Source organism: Phyllostomus hastatus, unplaced genomic scaffold (assembly GCF_019186645.2).
Source record: "Phyllostomus hastatus isolate PE091 unplaced genomic scaffold, TTU_PhHast_1.1 phas_contig_150, whole genome shotgun sequence".
In the NCBI taxonomy this organism is placed as follows: Eukaryota; Metazoa; Chordata; class Mammalia; order Chiroptera; family Phyllostomidae; genus Phyllostomus; species Phyllostomus hastatus.
Window position 1 is genome coordinate 39,509,050 of NW_025333611.1, and position 23,767 is coordinate 39,532,816.

Sequence of the window (23,767 nt, forward strand, 5' to 3'; positions counted from 1 at the left end):
TTGCCTCCTGGCACCCCCTTCTCCACAGGGCAGCCTGGGTAGACTTTTAAGAACATGAGCCAGAGCCTTTGCCCTGCTGCTGAAAGCCCTCAGTGGTTTCTTGGTATTCTGAAAATAAAAGGCACGACCCCCCACAGGTAGCCTGGCCCCACCTCACTCTGCCCTCTCCCGTAGGCCCCGCACACCTGGCCACCCTGTTACACAGACAGGCCCCGGGCTCACCACTGGGGGGAACATTGCCTTTGCTGTCCCTCTCACAGGACGGGCTCCTTTCCATCATGTGGCCTGAAACGCCACCACTCTGAGAGCTCCTCCCTGCCCCCGCGTCTGCGTTGGCACCACCCCTCCTCACCTGTCTTGTATGCTTCATGGCACCTTTGGTCCAAGTCCTCTGTGAGGGTGGCAGATAGACGCTGTGGTCATGGTGTGTCCCAGAGGGCGCCCCCACCCCATCTGCACACCCCCAGGTCTCCTGCCGAGGCACCTGTCCAGGGCTTTCACACGCTGTTGCGGCAGGGTCCCTCTGACGTCACTCAGCACTGTTCAGATCGGACCCCGCATGTGCACGTGTGACTGGAAAGGTTTTCTGTAGCTCGGAGCTGGGAGGGATGTTGTGAGGGAGAAAGGGGCCCATGTCTTTGCACTGAGCATGTGCTTCCCTGGGTAGGGCAGGCTCGGGAACTAAGCCTTTTACCTTCTGGCCTCGCTAAGAGGAGTGCCGCCCAGGAAGATGAGCCCCCAATCTGCTGTCCTCCCTCCTCCCTCCCTTGATGGGAGGGCCCGGTGTGTAAACTGACACCTGACCTGCTTCCCTCTCACTCATCACCATGGGCATCGGGTGGGACAGCACCTGGGGACGGTACTGCCCTGGTCTCTTCATGTGTCATGCTAACTGCACAACGACTTCTATCCTGATGAAAAGATGAGCCGTGGAAGTGTAGCTGGACAGCCACTGACCTGTCCTGTTGGCTCTGGTTTGAGCAGGCAACTTCAGTGCGTTTATGCAAAAGGAGATCTTTGAGCAGCCAGAGTCCGTCTTCAACACCATGAGAGGCCGGGTCAACTTCGAGACCGGCACAGGTAACCGCTGGGCTTGCCCCCGCCCCCCACACACACATCTCGCAGCCCCTGGGGGACAGGGCTCTCGCTGACTCGCTGCCTGCGTGTGCTGCACAGTGCTCCTAGGAGGCCTGAAGGCCCACTTGAAGGAAATTCGACGGTGCCGACGGCTCATCGTGATTGGCTGTGGAACCAGTTACCATGCCGCTGTGGCCGTGAGTGCGATGCGGGTGCCCTTGGTGCTGGGAGTGGGGGCAGGGAGCCATGTGTCCCCGGACCAGTGCATCTTACAGCCCAGCCTTCCGAGCGTGTGAGAGCCGGCACAGAGTCCCTCTCCTGCAGTGCTGCCCTGAGCGCCCGGACACGGGGGCTCCACGCCACACACTGCCCCTGTGTCCCTGGAGCGTCCTGACTGACTTCAGTCCCCGTGCTTGTTGGCTGCAGACACGGCAAGTGTTGGAGGAACTGACCGAGCTCCCCGTGATGGTGGAACTGGCCAGCGATTTTCTGGACAGGAACACACCCGTATTCAGGGATGACGTCTGCTTCTTCATAAGCCAGTCAGGTAAGGGATGCAGGTTTGTGCCGGCTCCCCACCGTGCGCCACCCTGCCTGCTCCGCCCAGTGGTGAACTCCTCTGCACTGCCCGAGTGCCACCCTCTCGTGCACCTGGGCATTCAACCGTTGGCACCATCAGTTCTGCCCCATTTTATCCCATCTTATGGGGAGGACCACGCAGCCAGGGCTTCTTCCCCCTCTGGTCTTTCAAGTCCAGGGCTTATGGGACCATCCACCAAGGCACCATATATGTGTGCTGGGTTTAACTGAGAACATTCTTCAAAATCCTGCTGGTTCAAGGGCTGTGTGGTTACTGAGCAGTGCCCAAGCTGCCCAGCAGGAGGAGGCCTGGCGAAACACTGCTGCAGGTAGGGTGGCAGGGCACCCCCAGCTCAGCAAACAACCCCCGCAGGTGCCATCCTAGCACTGGGCTTAAAGCACTTGGTGAAGTCAGACTGGGCAGAGGATCGGAGCGTGGCTCAGAGCCGCACTCTTGAGTGCCAGTGAGCCCTGGGAGGGTTTGTAAACACTTTAATCAAGAAGGAAGTCCAGGCCTTTAAAGGAATAGAGATCCCCGTAGGGAACCACCCAGCCTCAGCAAGGATGGGCCCAGCAGACCTTGGGTTGACCACACCCACACGAGCGCCTTCCCTCCACTGGGTGACTCAGAAGTCAGCCCCAGACGTTGTGGTATTTCCCCCAGGAGTACTTCAGAGCAGACCTCTTTTTGATAAAAGGAAAAAACCCCAACCACAAAAGGGAAGCAGCACTGAAAATCCCAAAAGATAGGAGGGCTTCCATCTTGTGTTGTGGGTCCCGCCCCTTTTCAGCGACAAGCCAGGGGACGCTGAGGCAGATGCGGCCACCCTCGGGCTGAGCTGAGCACAGGCATGCAGGAGCTGCCACTGGGGCAACCTCTGCTGCCAGCAGTGCCTTTGGGTTTATGATCCGTCCAAACCAAAAAACGTTCCGTGACTTGGTGGGACCCACTCACCGAAGAACGGAGGTGGGTTTAACATGAAAATGATGTGTGTGGCAGCTCCTGAGCATCTCCACAGCAGGGGTTTAAAATTTCATCTTGTTTAGCCCTTTGTGTTACTTAAAAAAGACTGTTCCAAAAACTGGGGGACAGGGCTGGTGAAGACAGGGCTGCCCTGCTCTGCGCCTCAGAGCCCTGAACCCTGCTGGCAGGGAGGAAGGGCGGCGTGACACCCCGGCATGCACTATGGGAGTCTGGAGAGGGAAAGGAGAGGAGGACCGGACACGCAGTAGGGGCAGCCTGCCTCGCAGATCAGCCAGGAAGGGCCCGGCAAGCGCAGTGGTCGAGTGGACATTGACCGAGTTTGGTTTTATGGTCTGGGTTGCATTTAATTTAGTTTGAGCTTTTGGGGGCTGGCAGACATAGGGAGTCTGTGCCAGCTTATGTCTGAACCTATTTAAATCATTTTGTTGTAAAAGTAATTTTTGTCTACACTGGGAGGCAGCAGGAATTGTTTCTCTTCAAAACAAGATTTATTTGAGAAATGCCATTTGTGGGGCATTCTTGCTTTTTAAACGTGAAATCTTGGCACATTCCAAATAAGGCAGCTCAGAGCAATAGGAAGGGCTCTGGGCCCAGCCCCCCCAGGTTGGTGCCAACTCCATCCCCACAGCAGGTGGCCTTGAGCCAGCAAGGCCCTGCCTCCATTTCCTCTTCTGAGTCCCTCCTCCTCAAACGGAAGTTGGGGACGGTGCCCCCATGGCATCGCCCTGCGAGTCAAAGAAACGGCAGTGGTGGCGGGCGAGGAAGTGTCTGCCACACTATAGTAGTGAGATTTGGAATCTAAAGAACCTACCAGCAAAGTTGTCGAGTGTGCATTTTCCCTTCTCAGTGCAAACCGGCTGTGTCTGGGCACCGATTTTTGTGTAAGAGTAGGGAGGGAGTGAGTGAGTGAGTGGGGACAGGGGCTCGAGTGGGCAGAGCCACACACCTGCAAACACACAGCTGAAAGCAAGGGCCTCTGTGGCAGGCGAGACCGCAGACACCCTGCTGGCACTGCGCTACTGCAAGGACCGTGGGGCCCTGACCGTGGGCGTCACCAACACCGTGGGCAGCTCCATCTCCCGAGAGACCGACTGTGGCGTCCACATCAACGCAGGCCCAGAGGTCGGCGTGGCCAGCACCAAGGTACAGAGCCCTGTGCACCCCGTGGGAGGCCCTTGGCTGGCAGGTCAAGGCTGAGAGGGGGCCCCATGATCTGCTCCCACACGGGGAAGCCACATGCACATCTGCCTCTCTGCCAGCGCCGCCGTTTGTCCACAGGCTTACACCAGCCAGTTCATCTCCCTGGTGATGTTTGGCCTGATGATGTCCGAAGACCGCATCTCACTGCAGGCAAGGCGGCGCGAGATCATCCACGGCCTGCGGTCGCTACCCGGTACGTCCCGAATGGCACTTGTCCTCGCCTTCACACCCAGAGGGCTGTTCTCCGCACTTTCTTCCTGGCTCTGTCAGTGATGCTGGTTTTTTTTTTTTAAGATTTTATTTATTTAATTTTAGAGATGGGGAGGGAAGGACAAAGAGAGGGAGAGAAACATCAGTGTGTGAGAGATACAGCAATTGGTTGCCTCTCGCATGCCCCCTTCTGGGGACCTGGCCCACAACCCAGGCATGTGCCCTGACTGAGAATCAAACTGACGACCTTTTTGTTCGTGGGACAACGCCCAACCGAGCCACACCAGCTAGGGTAGCAGTGATATTAATCACACCCTCCTCCTTACCACTGCACGCCTGCAGCAGCTCCCACTGAGCTGAGCCTGGAGTCCACACTCCTCACCAGCCTCGGAGCCCTACATGCTGGGCTCCTGCCACCTCTGACCTCACCAGACTCCCTTCCCCAGTCTCCACTCTGGAGGCCTCACTGACCTTTGATCCCCAACAATGCCAAGCTCTTGCCTTTGCTCTGTCTCACTCCTGTAGGAACCCCCTTCCCCAGCTCTTCAAACAGCGATGGCTCCTCATCACAAGTCTCAGCCCAAATGTCACCTCCTGGAACCCTCCCTGGCCACCCTGACTAACAGTGTCCACCCCCTGCCCCAGCTCTCTATGAAATGTCAACCAGTTCCTTTTCTTCATAGCACATGCTATGTCCTGGCTTGTCTCCCCCAACTAACATGTCAGCCCCGTGAGCACACAGCCTTGTCACAGGGCCTACTGGACGCCAGGTGCCTGGCCAGGGAGGGCACACAGTAGGTGCCCAGGAAAGGCCTGAGCAGGAGCATATGGTCTGAGTCTCCTGTCCCAGATGGCTCCTTCACGGGCTCACCAAACTCCTCTTTCTCTCAGTCCTGTCTCTCACCGTTGGAGAGGTACAGCGTTTGTTGCACAGAATCATAAGCTCTTTGGGGGAAGGTGGTTCCAGTCACCGTTCGTTCCCTCAGTCACTCTTTCAGGGCTCACACATGGACCTGAGGCCAGCCTGGGACAGCCAGGAGAAGTAGTAGCTCCTTTCCTTCAGCCACTTACACTGCCGGGGGCACAGAGACCTCTGGGGTTTACTTTGTGCAGCCCTGAGTGCGTGAAATGGGAAGACCTCGCCCCATGGCTGGTTAGGTGGCTGGGGCAGCCCCTGTAAGAGACAGAGCAGCCCTGGGTCCTACCCCTGCCCAGAACCAGGACCAGACCCGGAGAAGACAGCAAGGGAAAGCCACCATCAAACCACACAAAGCTGAATCTGAATCTGGGGATCTGAATCTGGCCAAGCGAACATGCTAGAAATTTATTGGCAAGAAAAGCATTCTTAACTTTAAGCTGATAATAACCTTGCAAAAACAGGACTCTATCCCAGTGTCTAAGTCTGCAGGTCTTAATACATGGTCCACAGGTCCTAAGGGGCTGCAAGACCTTTGCATCAAAACTGTATTCACAGTATTACATTGTTCCTAATAAATAAGACATGTTTGCCTTTTCAATGTTTGCAAAGGCAGCGGGGTTCACCACTGGCACCTCCGCCCACTTCCCAGCAGGAGAAGCACCCTCTTCAACCACCACACACCCAGCTTCATACACAAAAGCCCTTGAGGACGATGATGCAGTAAAATGCATCATTACTTTGCAGTACCTTTTAAGTCATGTGACCAATGGGAAGTATGTAAAAGTCCTTCTGCTAGACCCTGAAGCATGAGGGGTATTTCAAAGCAAAGTGATTGAGTAGCAAGCTGATTTGGGTATGAACCAAGTGAGCCTGACGCTGAGAAAAACAATGGGCTGTATTTGTTACCAACGATAAACTTCCAGCTTTCAACAGAAACTTAAGATTTTGCAAAACGGAGAGCTTAATCATGTTCCCGGCATTTAAAGACACTTCTGATGAGATCGTGGTGATTTTAACAAATGTGATTTTAAAAAAATGTTTTATAGTGAACTATGTCCATTCGCATAACTAGCGAACAAACACTTTTCAAAAATGGACAACATCTGGCGTTACACAATCATGCAGGTGCCCAGGCTGATGTGGCTCAGGGGACTGAGCACGAGCTTATGACATTCCAGGTCAGGGCACATGCCTGGGTTGTGGGCCGGGTCCCCAGTAGGGGGCGTGCGAGAGGCAACCACACATTGATGTTTCTCTCCCTCTCTCCCTCCCTTCACTCTCTATAAAAATAAATAAAGTCTTCAAAATCATGCATGTGTAAAGGACCCACTGAGATAAACCCAAGGAGGCCAGCATGTTTTAATGTAACGGAGGAAGAATTTACTGACATGATTTCAAATTCCACATTTGCAACTACCATTTTAAGAAATTGTCACTTCTTGAGTTTAGTGTAATATCAAAGAACATTCACAGTGACTTTAAAAAGCTATGTAAGTATTCCCTCCTTGTCCAACTACAAATTTCTATGCAATTGCATTTTCTTCCTATACTTTAACTGAAAGATCAATCACAATAGACTTAATGAGGAAGCAGAGTGAGAATATGTGGTTTATATGAAAGTCAGACATTAAAATGATTAGCAAAAAACAATGCCACTCTTCTCACTGATTTAAAATATATATATAATGGCATTTTTGTTACTTTTATATAAATGAATAAATACCTTTAATCAAACCAGTTTCTAATCTGATAAATATTGGTAGATATAGCCCACAAAAACAGACTCTTAGGGATTTACAGTAATATTTAAGAATTTACAAGAGCCCCAAGACCAAAAAATTCAAGAATCATTGATCCAGTTTATACTGGCTTTGTCTTGAGAGGTGGCCTGGGGCCAAGACGGGTTAATTTGTAAAGTCAACTGGCCAGCCTGGGACTCAATTGCCTTACCTGTAAAATGGAGCTACAAATAACATTTCCCTGCTTATCTTACTTGCTTGGAAAGTATGAGTACAAATATGAGTCAGCATCCCAACAAAACCCTGGCCAGTAACCCAAGTTATTTACCATATTCTAAGTTTAAAACGTTTAAATTAATTCAAGGAAGCCAAGCATACTAAGTAATGTGAGTTCCCAAACCTTGTCCTATCCCCTGTGATTTTTGTTTGTGCATCTTGTCTTAAAATCATTGTGACCAGCTCTCCCCTCTGCTGTGTGCCTGACTCAGAGCTGATCAAGGAAGTGTTGTCACTGGACCAGAAGATCCACGACCTGGCCCTGGAGCTCTACACACAGAGGTCGCTCCTGGTCATGGGGCGGGGCTACAACTATGCCACGTGCCTGGAAGGAGCCCTGGTGAGCCCCCTCGGCCCAGCCCCCTGCCCTTGGCCCTGCCTGAGAGCAGGCATGGCAGACACCCAGGGAAGCCAGCAAGGAGGAGGACAGGGTGTGGGCTAGGGTAGGGGAGTGCCTGAGGGCCCATTGTCCACCCTGTGAGGCTGCGTGGAGCACCAGCTTACTACCAGGTGTTCTAGCCCTGGGGACATAAAGGTGGACATCCCAGTCTTTATCCTCCTGGGGCACAGGGTCAGGACAACCTTGGGTGGGCTCTAGCTGGGTTGGCTGAGTTTTACCTCCTGAGCATCATCTGAGAGATGGACAGTTATGGTCCACAGTTTATCCAGGAGGAAACTGAGCCTCCAAAAAATTAATCTCAAGAGCGCACAGCAGAAGTGCTCGGCCTAAGATTCGAACGCATGCCCACGTGGGCTTCGCTTTGTCCACACCATTACAAGCAGCCTGGCTGGGAGGATTTGGGCAGACTGGAGCTGCAGGGTGGGGCCCCTGCAGAGTTTCCCTGGCACCCTTGGACTTTCAAGAGGAGCCAGAGATCCTGCAGGAATGAGCCTCAAAGGCCCTGCATTGCTTAAACCAATGACTGGCTGTTGTGCCCCACCCTCTGCCCACAGTGGTGAAGAGCCACACTGGCCAGTAGCATGAGAGAGAGCTGACGGAGCAGGGGCGAGGTCCAGGGCACTGACAGGGGCTCCGGGGCTGCCGAGAGGGTGGGCAGTGCTGTCCAGGGAGGGGCCTGGGTCTAGAGCTTGCCCTTGACTCACTGTGTGCTTGCTGTTCATGCTAAACCGAGGTAACCGGCAGACGGTGTCACAGGTGAGAACTCGGCTTGGCTTCCCTCTTCTCCCTGTGTGAGCAAGTGGCTGCCCCTTTTCCACCAGCCTTCTCCCTCCCACCACCCCCACCGTTTGAAACAGTGCCATTCGCAATAGGTGCGTAAAAAACAGCCAGAGAATGATGGGGCCGGACAAGCCATGAGGAGCCCACCCCTTCCAAGAGAGGTTTGGCCCCTCACCAAAGGCAGCGAGGGCATGCCACTCCTCGGGTGCAGTGAAGCGAGGCCGGGGTGGGGTGTGCTGTCAGCACCCCATGCCCCTGTCATCTGGGGGCTCAGCCACAGTGCTGCGTGTGCTGCTGAAAGAGGTGTATTCAACTGTGTCTCCAAGTTAGTCTCTGGGGAAAGAAAGAGGCCTTCACGCTGCTGCTGGCCACAGTCAATGGCCCTCTGTGATCACTTGGGGGCCGGCTCTCCAGCTGTCTGCAGCCGGCAGGGTGGAGCCACACTCTTAACAGCATTTCCCGACCCAAATAAACAGTCCCAGGGTCAGTGAGAAACACATTCGTCGTCACTCTCACCAGTCTCAGGGTGGGGGTCAGTGGTGCTGGACAGTCCAGTGGCGGGGATCAGTGGTGCTGGACAGAACCAATCTCCCTAAACACAAGGAAACTGCTAGTAATAGCCCCATGTGTGGGATTTTGCTCAATACATAAGTTGGAGCAATACTTTGCAATTTACTAGTGGTCTAGGATGGGGGAATGATTAATCAGATAGTCGAATGGAGGCATGCCCAGACAGAATCCAACGCTGTCATTACAAACCCAAAGTGTAGGAGGTCGTGGGGCCTGGGCAAAGCTACACTGATGCTGCCTTGTCTATCTGAGGGGGGTGGCTGTGCCCAGGAGCTGGCCTGGGACACAGGCTGAGCGCTGGGCTGCATATGAGCCCTGGACAGCAGCCAGCCCTCTCCCTTGGACCTGGCCTTGCCAGCTGCCCTTGGTGCTGTTGACTGCTCCATGCGTCTGTCTGCCAGTTGGCCCCGCTGTCCAGAGTACCCCCTCCCCCAGCGGGTCTTCCCCTCCGGCTGGCGTGATCCAGACTCCTCTGCCCAGGGTGACACTCATCCCACCTCGTGTTTCCCCAGAAAATTAAGGAGATAACCTACATGCACTCGGAAGGCATCCTGGCGGGGGAGCTGAAGCACGGACCACTGGCGCTGATTGACAGGCAGATGCCTGTCATCATGGTCATCATGAAGGACCCCTGCTTCGCCAAGTGCCAGAATGCCCTGCAGCAGATCACGGCCCGCCAGGTGAGGGCTCTCTGCCAGCCCAGGCCGCTCTCTCCTCCTCGCTTTCACACATGCTCACCTCACCCACTGCGCCCACCTCTCTCCCTGGCCCCCTCATGAGTGGCATGCACATGCCTAGAGGGACTGGCTGGCTCCCGGCTATGAGTGCAACAGCTCCTGAGTGAGGCCCAGTGACCCAGAGTGTCCTGCGCCCCAGGCAAGGCCACCAGGGAGCACTACCTGGAGTCGGTCACATCCCAGGTGAAGCGCCCTGTCCTCCACCCGCCTGTCTGCATGACAGACGGCAGCTGCACATTCAGGGGGGCCCAATTACCCACACTTCTGGATTTCCTGCCAGCCCCTCAGGCTCCCAGGTTCCCTAGAATGACTCATAAAACTCAGAAAAACATTCTGTGGTTATTGCAGTGTGATTATGCAGGTTCAGATCAGGGTCAGCCAAACGTGGGTACTCACAGGGCAGGGGCCCCAAAACACGAAGCTCCTGTGTCCCCGGGCACCCTCCCTGCACAGCTGTGCACATCGCCAGCCCGGAGCCTGCCCAGTGAGCTTCTGGCCCCAGGGCCCAGGGTTTTGTTGGGGTTTCATTATGCAGACACAGTAGATTGTATCACAGGTCATGTGACTGAACTCAATTTCCAGCACCTCTTCTTTCCCGGAGGTCAGGAGGTCAGGCTGATATCACGTGGCTCAAAGCCCTAACCCCCTAACTAGACGGTTGGTCCTCCTGGCATGGCCAGCCCCCATCCCGGAAGTGTCCTTGAGCCCACCAAGTATCACCTCATTAGCATAAATTCAGGTGTGGTCCCAGGGTCCCATCATGAAAAATAGATACTGCTGTCACTTGGGAAAGCCTGAGAGTTTAGCAGCCCCTCCCAAGAACCAGAGACAGAGCAGCCAAACTCTGCCGTACTATAGTGCTCCAAGACGGGAGGGCAGAGCCCCCACAGGTCCACCCTGGCAGGGCCAATGGCATTGCAGGGGGCAGAAACTGGACCAGGCGCCTGAGCCAGCTGCCGCCACCCCTGGCTCAGCACGGAGGTCAGAGAGAAGTCACAGAACACAATCACCACACTCAGTTCTTAAAACCTTCCAGTGGCTTCCGACAAACCAGTGACCTCGAGCCCCTTCCTTCTGTTTCCCCCTTGTGCCAGCTGCTTCCTGCCTCTGAGCCTTGGCGTTGGCTGTTCCCTCTGCTTTCCATATTCTTCCCAACAGCTTCAGAGCGCTGGGCTGTCCTCACCCAGGTCTCAGTCCCAGGGTCCCCTCAACTGAGAGGCCGCCCCAGGCTTCAGTGGGTCTTGCCCAGTCACACCACCTGTCTCGTTTCCCAAAGGTCATCACTGCTTGTCTCCCGGTCTGTGTTTTGTTGCCCACCACTCCCTGCAAGCCCCAGTAGAGCAAGGAGTGGCTGTGGCCTGCCCTTTGCAAGGCACACAGAAGATGCTCAGCAACGGATGCTGAGTGACTGAAGCAGGAGGACAAGTGCTGCACCGGGGAAGGGAAAGAAAACCACCAAAAAGCCTCAGATCCTTTGTTCTTCACATGAGTCACCCACAACCTCTCACCCACAATTCCAGCAAAAAGCAGACATCACTGTCTTCGTTGCAATGTTGACCCCAGAAACTCTGCTGTGTGGGAGGGACACTGCTTTGGGAGACTGCTCCCGATGATCATCTCTCTGCCTCTCTCTGCCACAGGGTCGCCCGATCATACTGTGCTCCCGGGATGACACCGAGAGCGCCAAGCTCGCCTACCGCACCATCTCACTGCCCCGCACGGTGGACTGCCTGCAGGGCATCCTCAGCGTCATCCCCCTGCAGCTCCTTTCCTTCCACCTGGCCGTTCTCCGAGGCTACGATGTAAGTGGGAAGCTGCCTGCCCAGGAGAAGGGCTGGATGTGACCCCAGGGCTCCCTTTTGTTTTTAAATACTTACTCAGGGTGTCGGCCCAAAAGCAGTATCGACTAGGTGTTTCATCACCAGAAAGAATTTATCTGGGGGACTAAGAAAGGGTTGCGACCCAGCTCGGGCAGACGGGCAGCCCTGTGCACTCTCTGGCCTGTGCCCAGACAGAGGGGCACTTCTGGGAAGGAAACGGAAGCTGAGGGAAGGGAAGTTAGTGCTGGAATTTCATTATAAACACAAGAGTTCCCCCTGTAGGGTTCTTGCAGGTACACAGCTTGCTAGGGCTTCCCTAAGCTCTGGCTCCTCCCACAGACCTGCCCAACTGATACGTGTTCGTGAAGTTCCAGTTTTTATCAGGTGTAGATATTTATAGGATATATATGTTCATTTAAAATAAATCTTTGTAAGGTCACTTATACCCCCTGAAAACAGCTTGGGAACTACAAGGAGTATGAAGACCTCATCATTACACCATAAGCTCGTCATCCAGAAGCAAGGTTAACAAGCATGTTCGATATCTTATTCTGGTCTTTTCCTTGTATGTGTGACTTAACATTTTTCAAGATTATGTCAGGGGTGATGTTTCACATCTTCCTTTTTGATACGAGTATTTTCTCACATCTTGAATGTGTTGCAAGCAACACAATCCCTGCACAGTACTTCACCACAATCTTGTAACATGAGTGTAACAGTTACTTAGCCAACCTTCTATTATTTAAACTGTTTCTAATTTTTTTTGTAACACCTGCATAAATAACACCTGCAGTGAATGTGTTCATACCTACAGCTTCACCCCACAGTGAGGATGTGTCTTCGGTCTAGTTAACGTTTTGAGACTCCTCACACAAATTGTCAACTCGTTATGGAAAAGAACCAATTTATGACCTCATCCACAAGCGTGTAAGAAAACACAACTCATTGTGCAAAGAAGTAGAAGTTTGATTATAATTTACCTTGAGAAGCTTTAAAAAATATGTAACACCAAAAGCACAAGAAATGGAAGTGAAATTTGCCAACATTTAGTTCTGTTTGTTTCTTTTTAAAAAACATTATTATAAACGAAACGAGACATCTCGGACAGGGTCGAAGCCACTTGGTTGGCCAGCCCCAGTCACACTCCCTTCCTGCCCCCAACCCTGCACTGAAAGGTCTCTTGGGTTTAGTGTGTATCCTTTCAAGAGCAGCGACTACTTAACAGTGCCAGTCAGGCCAGCTGTCTTCAACAGCATGAACCACGTCCTTTTAACAGTGATGCTGCTTGAGACGTGTCAGATGTACAGTAAATGTTTACTGAATGGACTGGACACAGCAGCGTGAGTTGGAGTTTCTAGAGTGAGGAGCCACATCCAAACTGCAGGTCTCAAGGGAGCCCGTGGTTGGTGACTGGGAACACCGCCTCCGTTTCAAGCACAATACAGCATGTTGCTGAGCCCGCCCTGCCAGATCCTGAGCAGTTACTTTCTTTCATTTTAGGTTGACTTCCCCAGAAATCTGGCCAAGTCTGTAACTGTGGAATGAGAGGGAATGAGGAAGCCATCACTGTGTTGAATCGGGTTCAAGACCTACCCCAGCAATACCAGTCTCATCTCCTGGATCCCACGGAGCCTGACAGCTTCTATGTGCCTTGTACCCCAATGCTTTGCTTATGGCAGATATGGTTTCTCTGTGTCCTGAAGTTGCCAGAGGAGAAGGGACTCCTTGTTCCACGTGGGGGTCAGAGCCGACTCTCCCACTACCGTGCAATGTACAGCTCATCCGAGTAACTGTGAACCTTTTTTAACCAACGCTAGTTAGTTTTAAGCGACAAAATATTTATAATGACAATTGTATAGCTTTTAAGTTATTTTTCTAGTATGTGGCTTGCTGTAGCGGGGGTCCTGCCCAGACTGTGCCCCCCACTGCCCAGTGCACTCTGTCTCCTGGCCAGGGCATTCATCTCAGATTTGAGCACCAGGTACTTCCTCTCGACTCCTTTCTCCTTCCTCTTCCTCTCTTGGCTGCTCCTCAACCCAGTCCCCTGACGTCAGAGAAGCTCTCCCCCCACCAAGTCCTGTCAAAATCTCAACTCCCTTCCATGGCCGCTCACCTCTTGTCTGTATTCCTCTACCCTCCACCTTTGGTTTCACCTGATTGTGACTCTTTTCAAGCCCAGGCAGCATTTCGGTCTCTGCTCCTGCCCTTAGCAAAAAGCTTGAAATATCCCGTGCAAGAGAGTAGTTTCAAGCAGGTTCTTTCGTCCTCTATTTAAAAGCTCACACCATCAAAGAACTATGCAATTCTAAGACAATAAAGGCAGTATAATATTTCTGTCTTGTGCATTTGGATTTCTGTTAATCTCATTTTTTGTGCGTATTTGGATTTGAGGGCTCCTCAAAACGGCTCAGCAGTGTCTGGTGGGAGCAGCCCCATCTGCTGCTACTGACACCGTGAGCTCTGTGCTTCCAGCCCGAAAACAGGGACTGTTTCACAGGATGGAACGCGATGCAGGAGCTTCTGCGCTCTGCTGAGGGTCCCCCGAACAGCACAGGAGAGCGCTGGGCCGTGTGATGCTGCTTGAGATGGTCGCCCAGAGCCTGAAGGCTACAGCAGATGGGGGAAAACTCTCAGATCTCTCAATTTTTCCCTGGTGACCCTGTTCTACTCACCAATTCTATTAACAGTCAGGAAGGAAGGTGGAAAGCCAGAGACAGAGTTCCGATGACTTATGGGGTTGGAATTTAGACTCCCCCTGGAAGAGCCGTCCAGGGGCTGGCCTGGTGTCCTCAGGCCAGCCGGCAAGTGTGTGTGCTCTGTCCTAGAGCACCTGTGAGCCACGGAGCAGCCTCCCCGTCCCTCCTGCATGCTCCTCCAAGTTACAGGGCCTGGACACCTGGGAACCCGAGTTTCATGGTTACATGCCACCAGTGAGAGGCACTGCTGGGAGATTTGGAAGACAGTTTAGAAATCATATTATGTATTCATGGAGAGATCCTATTATTTGTTTCTCCTCTGGCAGAGGCAGACAGAAGCATGGCTTCTGCAGACTGGAGGTCCCACTACGGTGCTATTCCGCCAAACTCACCTGCCACTGGGCACTCCAGGCAGCAGGGGCCACCTGCAGCTGTTCCAGAACCCCAATTCCAGAGAGCTGGAGGGAGCCCAGGGGCTGCGGTAGTGCTCTGTGACCTCTGCTCCCCTGCTCTTTTCACATAGTAATTAACCGGGATGCAAGTCCTGCTGGAAATGCCTGCCCTGTTTTTGTCCTCCTGACTGAAACACGGCTGATCTGACACCCGAGGCTAGGAAACTTTTCCCAAACTAGCCAGAATATTTTTATCTGGATGAAAACCAAAAAATGAACTTCACCCCTAGGCCTGAGGGGTGATGGCCATCCTGACTTTTGTATAAGCTGTTTTTCTTCATTGTCCTACCACCCTCATGGAATCTGTCCCCAAATGAGAATCTGCCAGTCTTGAAGGGAGAGGGCAGCCCTGCACCCACCAGATGGGGGCTCCAGGAGGGGTGAGTGGAGCAGTCTCGGTGGTGAGGTCTCACTTCCACTTCTCTGGGAGGTGACAAGGCCCCTTCTGGGGAAGTCGTGAGCAAGGTCACCAGAGAGTCTTGGGGAACAGGGTTCGCCCCCTTTGGGCACCGGGGGCACCTGGCAGGACTGCAGGGTGGACCAGGTGCTGGATGTGCAGCAGTGGGGCGATCAGAGGGCAGGGGCTGCTCTGTGCTCCGTGTTCCTGGGCCCGAGGGTCCTCCCCCCTCAGCCCTCAGGGAAACTGAGGACTGGCTGTGAGCGTCCTCAGCAGGATCTGGGCCAGGTTCTCCTGGGCATCTGTCCTTGGGCTAAGAAGATGGCCCGATGGAAGTTGGGGTCTTAGTAACAGCCTGTCTCTGAGGTGACAGGGCAGGGCTGTCACCCTGGGACCCCCTCTCACTATCCGCCAAGGGATCCCTTGTCATCTCTCATGGGGTCTCCTGCTTCCCACCTCCCATGTCTTCCTTCGGAGTTTGGTTGTCTGTTTTGGTGGAGTGCCTCCTTGTACAGTCACGGTGCTTGGAGGTAAGACTTTTGAGAGCTTGCATGTCTAGGAATGACTTTATTCTTCACATGTGATTGAGGGTTTAGCTAAATATGGAGCTCAAGTTCAGAAAACCTGTTTCCTTCAGAATTATAAAGGTCATGCTACATCATCTTGTTCAGTGTTGCAGTTAGGGGTCCAAAGTCCCTCTGAGGAGCCTTGGCACATGACCTTCATATTTTCTCCTTCGACCCCTGTACTCTGAAACACCCCAGTGAGGTGACTTGTCTTTTTTCATCGAGTGTTGGTTTCAGTTCAGTAACTTGTGCCCTTTGGATCTGAGATTTCTTTTTTAATTTTTAAATTACAGTTCACATTCAACATTATTTTGTATTCATTTCAGGTGAACAGCACATGGGGATTTTCTTGAATTACATTTTTCTTTTACTTTAAATATTTTTTTATTTTTCAATTACAGTGGACATACAATATATTAGTTTCAGGTGTATAACACAGTGATTGGACATTATAGAACTTACTAAGCGATCACCCCTAAGTTCATTGAGCAGTCTTATAACAAAAGTGATTGCTTGTCTCCATTTTGTTTAGTTCTTTTTCTGGAGTTTTCTTCTGTTCTTTGATTTGGGACACATTTCTTGTCTCCTCATTTTGGCAGCCTCCCTGCGTTTGTTTCCCTGTATCAGGTAGAGCTGCTATATCTCCCAAGCTTGGCAGGGTGGTCTTATGAAGTAGGTGTCCTGAAGGGTCCAGTGACACAGCCTCTAATCACCCAGGCTGGTTACTGGAGGTGCTCCCTCCCACCCTGAGGGGGCGTACACACCCTCCTGTTGTAGTCGAGCCCTGGCTGCTTTGGCACATCAGTGGGAGGGATTTACCCCCAGGCTGGTTGCCTGTAAGGACAGGCTGCAGCCACCGAGGAGGATCAGCTGTGCAGGGGCCTGCCCCACTGGGCAGGACTTACTGCAGGAGGGCTCTGGTGCCTGCTAAGTCCACCCCTTGAATGTGTCCCTTGTGGAGGATGTTCAGTGATTCTTCAACATGGTTTGAAGCTGTCCACTGGGTGTGCTGGCTCTGGGGCCTCTCTGGAGATGCAGGCCACGGTTAGCCCCAGCTGTGCCCTACCTGGGGCCACCAGGCCTGAGCATAAAGTGATCTGCAGGTGGCTGCTACTTGTGCTGGGCTTGGAGGTGCCCAGGAGACACCAAGCTGCAAACCAAGGTCAGTGGCCACTAGTCCTGGGCCTGGGACCACTTAGCAAGAGGTACAGGGCACAGGAAAGCCTGTTTGAGAGATTTTAGGAAAGTCTAAAGCATGAGCCATGACAGGCCACTTGTATGGAAAAGCCATTGGAAACAGGTTGGGCCGGGCCAGGAGGTGGGACCGGGTGAAGGATGTTAGCCAGGTCGCTGGAGTCTTGGATACAGAGCCCGCATGCTGGCTCTGTGGGAGGAGGGTCTGAAAAAGAAAGGATGGCCTCCACCAGCACTTCTGTCTGGGAGAAGGCTGCCCCTCCAGCTCTCACCCTGATGCCTGACAACTCGGTTCTTCCCCATATGTCCCTGGTGCCCAAGCGCTGGATCTCAGAGTGAGTTAGTCTGTGTGTGGGCCCGTTGAAAGGGAGTGCCTGGGCCTGGAGAAGCCCCCATCTCAGCCACAGTCTGAGCTGGTTTGCACAGCCAGAAGTTATGGGGACTTCTCTTCATGGCTCTGGAATCCTGGGCTATGGTGCCTGGTGTGGGGCTGAGACCCCTCGCTCCTCGGGGGGACCTCCGCAGCTGAGATTTCCCTCCCAATTTTTATGGCGCATGCTGGGGTGGGAGCAGCCCATTCTGCATCTCTGCCCCTCCTACCAATCTTGGCATGGCTTCTTCTTTATATCTTTAGTTGTAGGACTTCTGTTCAGCTAGACTTTAGGCAGTTCTGAATGATGGTTGTTCTGAAGGTTACTTGTGACTTTCTTTGGTGTGGTTGTGGGAGGAGGCAAGTATGGCATTTACTGGCACCTCACCATCTTGACCAAGATCCCTCGAGTTACTTTTCTTGTGGATTTCTTTCCCTATTTTTTTTTTTTGCCTCACCGTTATTCAGAGGTCAACACTGCTGGATTGGCCTTTTATTTCTCATCTTTTCTACTGCACACCTTGTCCTTCTGCTCTACTGAATGGGGGGTATCTTCAACTTTCTCTCCCAACCTGTCTTCTACAAACATTTTTTTTCATTTCTGCCAACACACTCAATTTCCAAGAGCTCTTTTTATACTATAAATATATAAATATGTATTTTGTAAGACACATAGATCTGTAATGAACCAAAGTCCATACTATACTCCTGCTGCCTTGGTTTGCACCGAAGGCCCTTCTCTGCCCCCACGCACCATGGTGCACGCACGCCTCCTTGGGCTCCTCTTGGCTCTGGCGGTTTCTTGCTTTCCTCGTCTTCAGTGACCTTACAGCTTCCAGGATTGGCGGTGGCCATTTTGTGGAAGGCCCCACATTTGGGTTTGTCTGATGCTTCTCTCGTGGTTAGACAGGGGTCATGTGGTTTCAGAAGGAAGACCCTGGAAGCAAAGTGTCCTTCTCATCACTTTATGTCAAGGGCACATATGTCAACATGTCTTCTCATTGCTGTGTTAAGAGGTCACCTGAGACGCTCTGTTTCCCCCCTTCCCGCGCTGTGCTCTTTGGGAGGAAGTCACTCTGCGTTTCCCCCATGTACAGAGGAGGGGGTGTGCTTCACCTCCCTGAGAGGGAGCATCTCTGTCAGTTATGTGTTATTCGGTACAGATCTGTTTGTTCTCCCCCATTTATTTATGAAATCCTTTATTTCTACTACTATGAATTCATGGATATTTACTTTGTACTTTGAGTAGCAACCCAATGCTGTGTTGTTTATTTTGTTGCTGCAATTGTTCCCGCTCTTTCAGTCCCCTCTCAGGTCCCATATGACATGCCCCCCGCACGTGCCCTCGTGCCCTTGATAAGCATGCCCTTACTTTTTTCATGCACTGCAAGATACTGCAGGCTCATCTCGTACATGCCCGGCCCTGGCCCTGGGACCAGCCCGGTTTCCTTTACTGGAGACCAGACCTGGGCTCGAGGCGAGCTTTTGCTACTAGAGTGTCATTGCTTCTGGGCCATCTCAGCTGAGACAGCAAGGACATAATTTGTGTGCTGAATAATTTTTTCAATGGCTGTTTCTTGTTTCAAAGATGTAGTATTTTTTCATTCTCCCTGAAGCCTGCAATGATATATATTTTTTTCCTTTGGGAATTTTCCTCTCCATATAGTCTGTTTCTTTACAGATGCTGTTTTCCAGATTTGTTTTGGTTTTCTTTGCCACATGACCTTGGGGTGTTCGGTCAGATTCAAGGTGGTGGGGTAGTTCTGGGCATACAGTGCAGCCTGTTGATACTGAGATTCACTGCTGGGCAATCTGGGAGAGCCTAGGGTTTTTTTGAGGGTTGGGGCAGGGAGAAACAGGACTTTCCTGTAGGTTTTAAGGCTGGTCTGACTTCCAGAGAAGAGCAAGGGCCCAGGGCTGGTGCTCCGTGAGCTGCCTGGAGGAGGGGCTGAGAGCCACTGTGGGCAGCATTCAGCCATAGGACCGCCCCACTGCCGGCCCCAGGCCCTAGGCTGTGCCCCTGGTTCAGACTCACTCTCTCTTTCCCCCTCTTTTTGACTGGGAAAATGACTGTGCTTTGTCTGGGGCATGGGCAGGTATCCAGTCTCAGCACTCCTGGAGTTGCCTCTCGGTGCCAGCCACCCTGGTGACCTTGGGCATGTTGATGCACATGGTTAGGCTCAGGGGCTGGCATGCACCCACTGTGACCATGTCACCGATCTGGGCATCTCTGAGGCAGGTGGACTGACATGTTCTTGTGGCACTTCTTAAAGTGGTTGTACTTTTGGATGCAGTGGAAGTCGTCTTGGCAGGTGACCATGGTCTTCTGCATCTTCCTGTGGTCACCACACCAGACAGGGCGTGCCCTCAGACTAGCGAGGGACATGACTTGCCCATGCCGGTGCCCTTGATGGCCTCCATGGGCGTCTTACAACCCAGACTGAGATTCTTGCAGAGTCGTGGTAGCTTCTTTTTGCCAGTTTCTCCAACCTGACCCTCTCCTTATTTTGAAGGATGGTGAGCACGTTCAGTTCAGTCTGAATGTCCACTACCTTCTCAGCCACCTGAAAAAAAGCCACTGCAATGTCCAGGTTTCTCATAAATGTCTGGACATCCTTTTTTATCACAAAGAATAACCCCGAGACTTCTGCCTTTCCCAACTGTTTCTGCCCTTTCTCATGCCACATCCTCACCTGAGCCTGACTGCCAGGCCCAGGAATGGGAGCCCTGCCCAGGAGAGCCACAGGAGCCCTCCTCTAGGGGTTTTCAAATGAAATTTGGGACAGTGGGGCCCAACCCCCTTGGGTGGCAGAAGAGCTGAAGACAGAGGGCGAAGGAAGACAACACATAGAAGAGTGGGACGTCACAGATATTTTGCCAGTGACTTCCAAGGCCCCAGCCTGGTCCTCTAGCCTGCAGTCCTGAGGCCAGCTCCACCCCTGACCCCACCCTACCCCACTCCATCCTATGCAAGGAACCTCTCAGTTATTGTCCCCATTGGTCTAAGTGCAGTGTGGCCCCTTCTATAACATAACTGACAATCATGACTTGAGGGGGAAGGGGCTGGAGAAGGCCAGCAGGAAGGCACCCCACTGTATACATGATCTGTGCCTCCCCTGGAGCCCTTGCAGCATCCCCTCAGGCTGAGACCACTGCCCACAAAGCCAAGTCTGGGAGAGGCAAATGCCTTGCCCAGAAGAGCACAACTGAGTGGAAAGCTCCATGGGAACCCAGGCCAGGTCAGGGCGATGATGAGACTGGAGCCTTGGACACCTATCAGCCCCGGTGCCCTGGTGCTCCCTTCCCCTAGAGTCAAGATAGGGCCCTTCCTTTGCCCCGCACTCTCTTCTCCCTGGTGGACACCCATGTGAGTGGGGAGGTGGGCAGTGTCTGACACTGGGCAATTGAGGAGCCAAGTCAAGGGCAGGGGAGAGACAGTGAGGTATCAGGAGGAGGAAAGAGCTGGTGGCCCTCATCCCAAAGGGTACACAGCCAGGACCACAGGGCTGAAGGTGATGGGAAAGGGGGAGGTGGGTAGGCAGCTGGGATGCAGGCTTGACAGAGTCTTCACCTGGGAAGGAGGGTGAGCAGGCCAAGGGCGGAGCTCCCACTCTGGAAATGAAGCCAGGGGGCATGACACCCTTCCTCACCCACCTCCTCCCTCACCCTACCTCAAACACTTGACAATTCCACCTCTAAAACAGACTTTTTCTTTACATCATTTTAGTATAATTTACATGCATTAAAAGTCACCCTTTTAGGTATACAATACTGAGTTTTGACAACTAAGTATTACCACCATTATAATTAGAATATAGAGCACACTCATCATCCCAGAAAACTCCCATGTGGCCCCTGCTAGTCATTTCCCTCCCCTCACTTGACTTTTGGCAACCATTGATCTGATTTTGCTTTTCCAGAGCATCATAGAAATAAGTGGACTCACAGACTATGCAGCCTTATGTTGGCTGCTTTCACTTAGCATGATGTTTCTGCTACTTATCCATTTGTATTCTTGTCAGCAGGCCTGTGTTTCATGTTGCTAGGTAACAGCCCACTGGACAGCTGTACCACAGTTCATCCACTCACTAGATTATGGATGTACAGGTCATTTCTAGTTTTTGACTATTTTAAATAAAGCTGCTATGAACATTCACATATAACTCTTTGCACAGACACTTTTCTCTCAGGTACACACCCAGGCATAGGATAGCTGGGTGGTATAACTGGTGTATGTTTAACATTATGAAACTGCCACAGTTTTTCAAAGTGGATATACCATTTTGCTTTCCCACCAACAGTGTATGAGACTTTCAAGGGTTCTGCATCACCACCACTTGATAACATCTGTCTTTTTTATTACAGCCATACTAGTGGTCACATAGTGTCACTCACTGTGATTTTGATTTGCATTTCCCTAAAGTCTTGAAATCATTTTAAAATCAGTTCCTTCCTCTTGACACCTGCTGTCACGGCCTCACCTTGTCTGACAAGTGCCATAGCAATAGCTCCCTAACTGGTGTTGTGTGCTCCTTATACCCGTAACTTCATGTGTCATAGTAATCTTTCCAAAATAACCCACATCACTCACTTCCTTTCTTAACACTGCTCAACAGCTGTCCTTTACCTCCACAGCCAGGGCCCCCAAGGGCCAGCAGGTAGGTGATGAGTCAAGTTGTAGCTAGGGGTACGTAATAAGGAATGATGGGGACTGTGGTGAGCTGGGAGCTTCTCAAGGGCAGCAGCCACTGAGTTCCAGCTGACCACTGCCCTCTGGGGATGTAGGCCCCATGTTCCATTCTAACTATGCAAGTGAAAAAAAAATTGAGACTTTTCAGGTGACAGCTCCCAATTTTTAAGAGTTGGCAAGTAAAAAACTATCTGGGCTAAACAAGGCCTATCAGGGAGCTAAAGCCAGCTCAGTGCCGTCCACCCCACTCCAGGTCCTCATAACTCTCCCATCTCCAGCAAGACCAGATGATGCGTGGTCCCCAAACACAGCACGCAGGTCCTCACTTCTGAACCTTTGAGTCTGAGTGCCCTCCCCACCTAAACTACTGGCCCAGCATTCTCCTGTCGGCTTTCCAGCTTCAGCTGGGGCTTCCTCCTGCCTGAGGCCTCCTCAGCTGCTTCTCCTCACCTAGCAGGTGAGCTTGGCTGTCAGTAGTGCTCACGTGTCCTCCTCATAATTCACATGACAGTTGCAACAGGATCCGCTCACTTGTCAGACTCAGACAGAATTGTGTGCACTCTTCCAACCACGGACCGGGGCCCATCTTTTCACCTCAGTTCTGTTCACTGCATTTCATGAGTCAAACAAAAAAAATGGAATCCTTTCAGAAAACTCAACATGAGATAGGTACAGCGGGGGGGGGGGGGTGGTGTGTGGGTGTGTGAGTAATGATTTTTGGTGCTCACTCTGCATGGGGTGAGTGCTGTAAGCTCAGGGCTGGAGTACATCTGGGAATGGGTGTGCTCCCTGGTAAAACCACACCCCTGACAGCCAGACTTCATGAGTTACTCATAAGCCTTGATGGTGAAATTTTGCTTCCTTGTTTTCTGTTGTGTACCTGGAGCAGGTGGCAGGCGAGACTGAGGGGAGGACTGGTATGGGCAGGAGGCCACCAAGTGGCCACACTCAGGAACTACAATTTCAAGCAGGAAGGAGGCCACACTCAATTTCAGGAAACTCCCTCTGGTGGCCACGGTGGCCCGGAGGCCGGTAGTCTAAGAGGGACAGCACGCTGGAGCCCTTCCTCCACCCCACCCCTCAGCTGAAGCTCTGGAACCCCACCGCCTGGCTCTGGGTCACTGGTTTGCCGCCCTCCCCAAATTTTGCCGCTACCTTCCATACTCTCCTGCCCTCTGACCTCCCCGTAAGCAGGGTCCTGCCCCTTTCCCCCATTTGGCTGCCACCCTGGCCAGCCTGCAGGCCCAGGCTCCCTGTGACAGCTGCTCCTGCCCCACATCCCTCTTCCCCATTCAAGGACTTCTCCGCTCCCTGCCCCCCGCTATGTGTCCAGCCTCCTAGCCTCTCTTCCTTCGGTGCTTATCCAAACGATCAGGCAACACCTACCACCCTGGCTTCTCCCCAATTTCAGACGACCCTAGGCCTGCTGGAACCTGACCGAGGGGCCGGAGGGCTGCGGGATGTGCCTCAAAAGGTCAATGTCAACCGACCCCAGATCCTAGGGGGCCCTCGGTATTGCACTCCCTTCCCCCCAGTTACGACCCCGTCCTTGTCTGGGACTGGTTTGACTTTGTCGCAGCACACCAGCTTGTCATCTCCTCCCCTCTGCCACCGGCCGAGAGGGGACATTCGTCTGCACAGGACCATTTCCTTGGCAACCCCTTCCCTTCCCCGACTTCTGGCAGCACTCCTACACTCCCATTCTGGCGAGCAGCGGAGTCCCAGGCCCCACCTCTGCTCCCCACTCCCTCGCCGCCCAGCCTCCGCCTCCCGGGGACCAGCGCTAGCCCGGGTCCCGGGCTGCGAGACTCCCGTCTCTCCCCTACAACGGGCCGGCTCCGCCCCCGTCTAGGCCGCCTCGCCGCTGCCAGTTTGCACCTGCAGCCTCGAGGTCCCTCTGTCCATCCTATCGGCCCGCCCCTCCGCCAGCTCCGCATCCGGCAGCCGCGCCGCGGGACCCGTGGGGCACCGCTAATCCAGCGGGAGCTCCAAGCAGTGCCCGCGGCCTCCCAACCCGCACCTAGTCCAAGGCTCCGCCCGCTGCTCCGTCGCGGCCCGCCCCCAGGTGCTATTGGCCGCGCCAGGCCGGATTCCTGCGCGCTGATTGGTC

At 53.0% G+C, this 23,767-nt stretch overlaps 1 protein-coding gene across 1 annotated transcript in view; it reads left to right on the forward strand.

Moving 5' to 3' along the window:
• The window catches only part of GFPT2 (glutamine-fructose-6-phosphate transaminase 2), a 39,120-nt gene extending 25,494 nt beyond the window's left edge, over positions 1-13,626 (forward strand). Inside the window, exons 11-19 of the mRNA XM_045823370.1 lie at positions 985-1,080; positions 1,177-1,274; positions 1,504-1,624; positions 3,627-3,784; positions 3,920-4,034; positions 7,198-7,325; positions 9,248-9,415; positions 11,113-11,274; positions 12,793-13,626. Of these exons, the coding sequence (XP_045679326.1) occupies positions 985-1,080; positions 1,177-1,274; positions 1,504-1,624; positions 3,627-3,784; positions 3,920-4,034; positions 7,198-7,325; positions 9,248-9,415; positions 11,113-11,274; positions 12,793-12,837 (1,091 nt within the window). The 3' untranslated portion in view covers positions 12,838-13,626. The remainder of the gene's footprint in view (positions 1-984; positions 1,081-1,176; positions 1,275-1,503; positions 1,625-3,626; positions 3,785-3,919; positions 4,035-7,197; positions 7,326-9,247; positions 9,416-11,112; positions 11,275-12,792) is intronic.
• Positions 13,627-23,767: the final 10,141 nt, after the last annotated feature.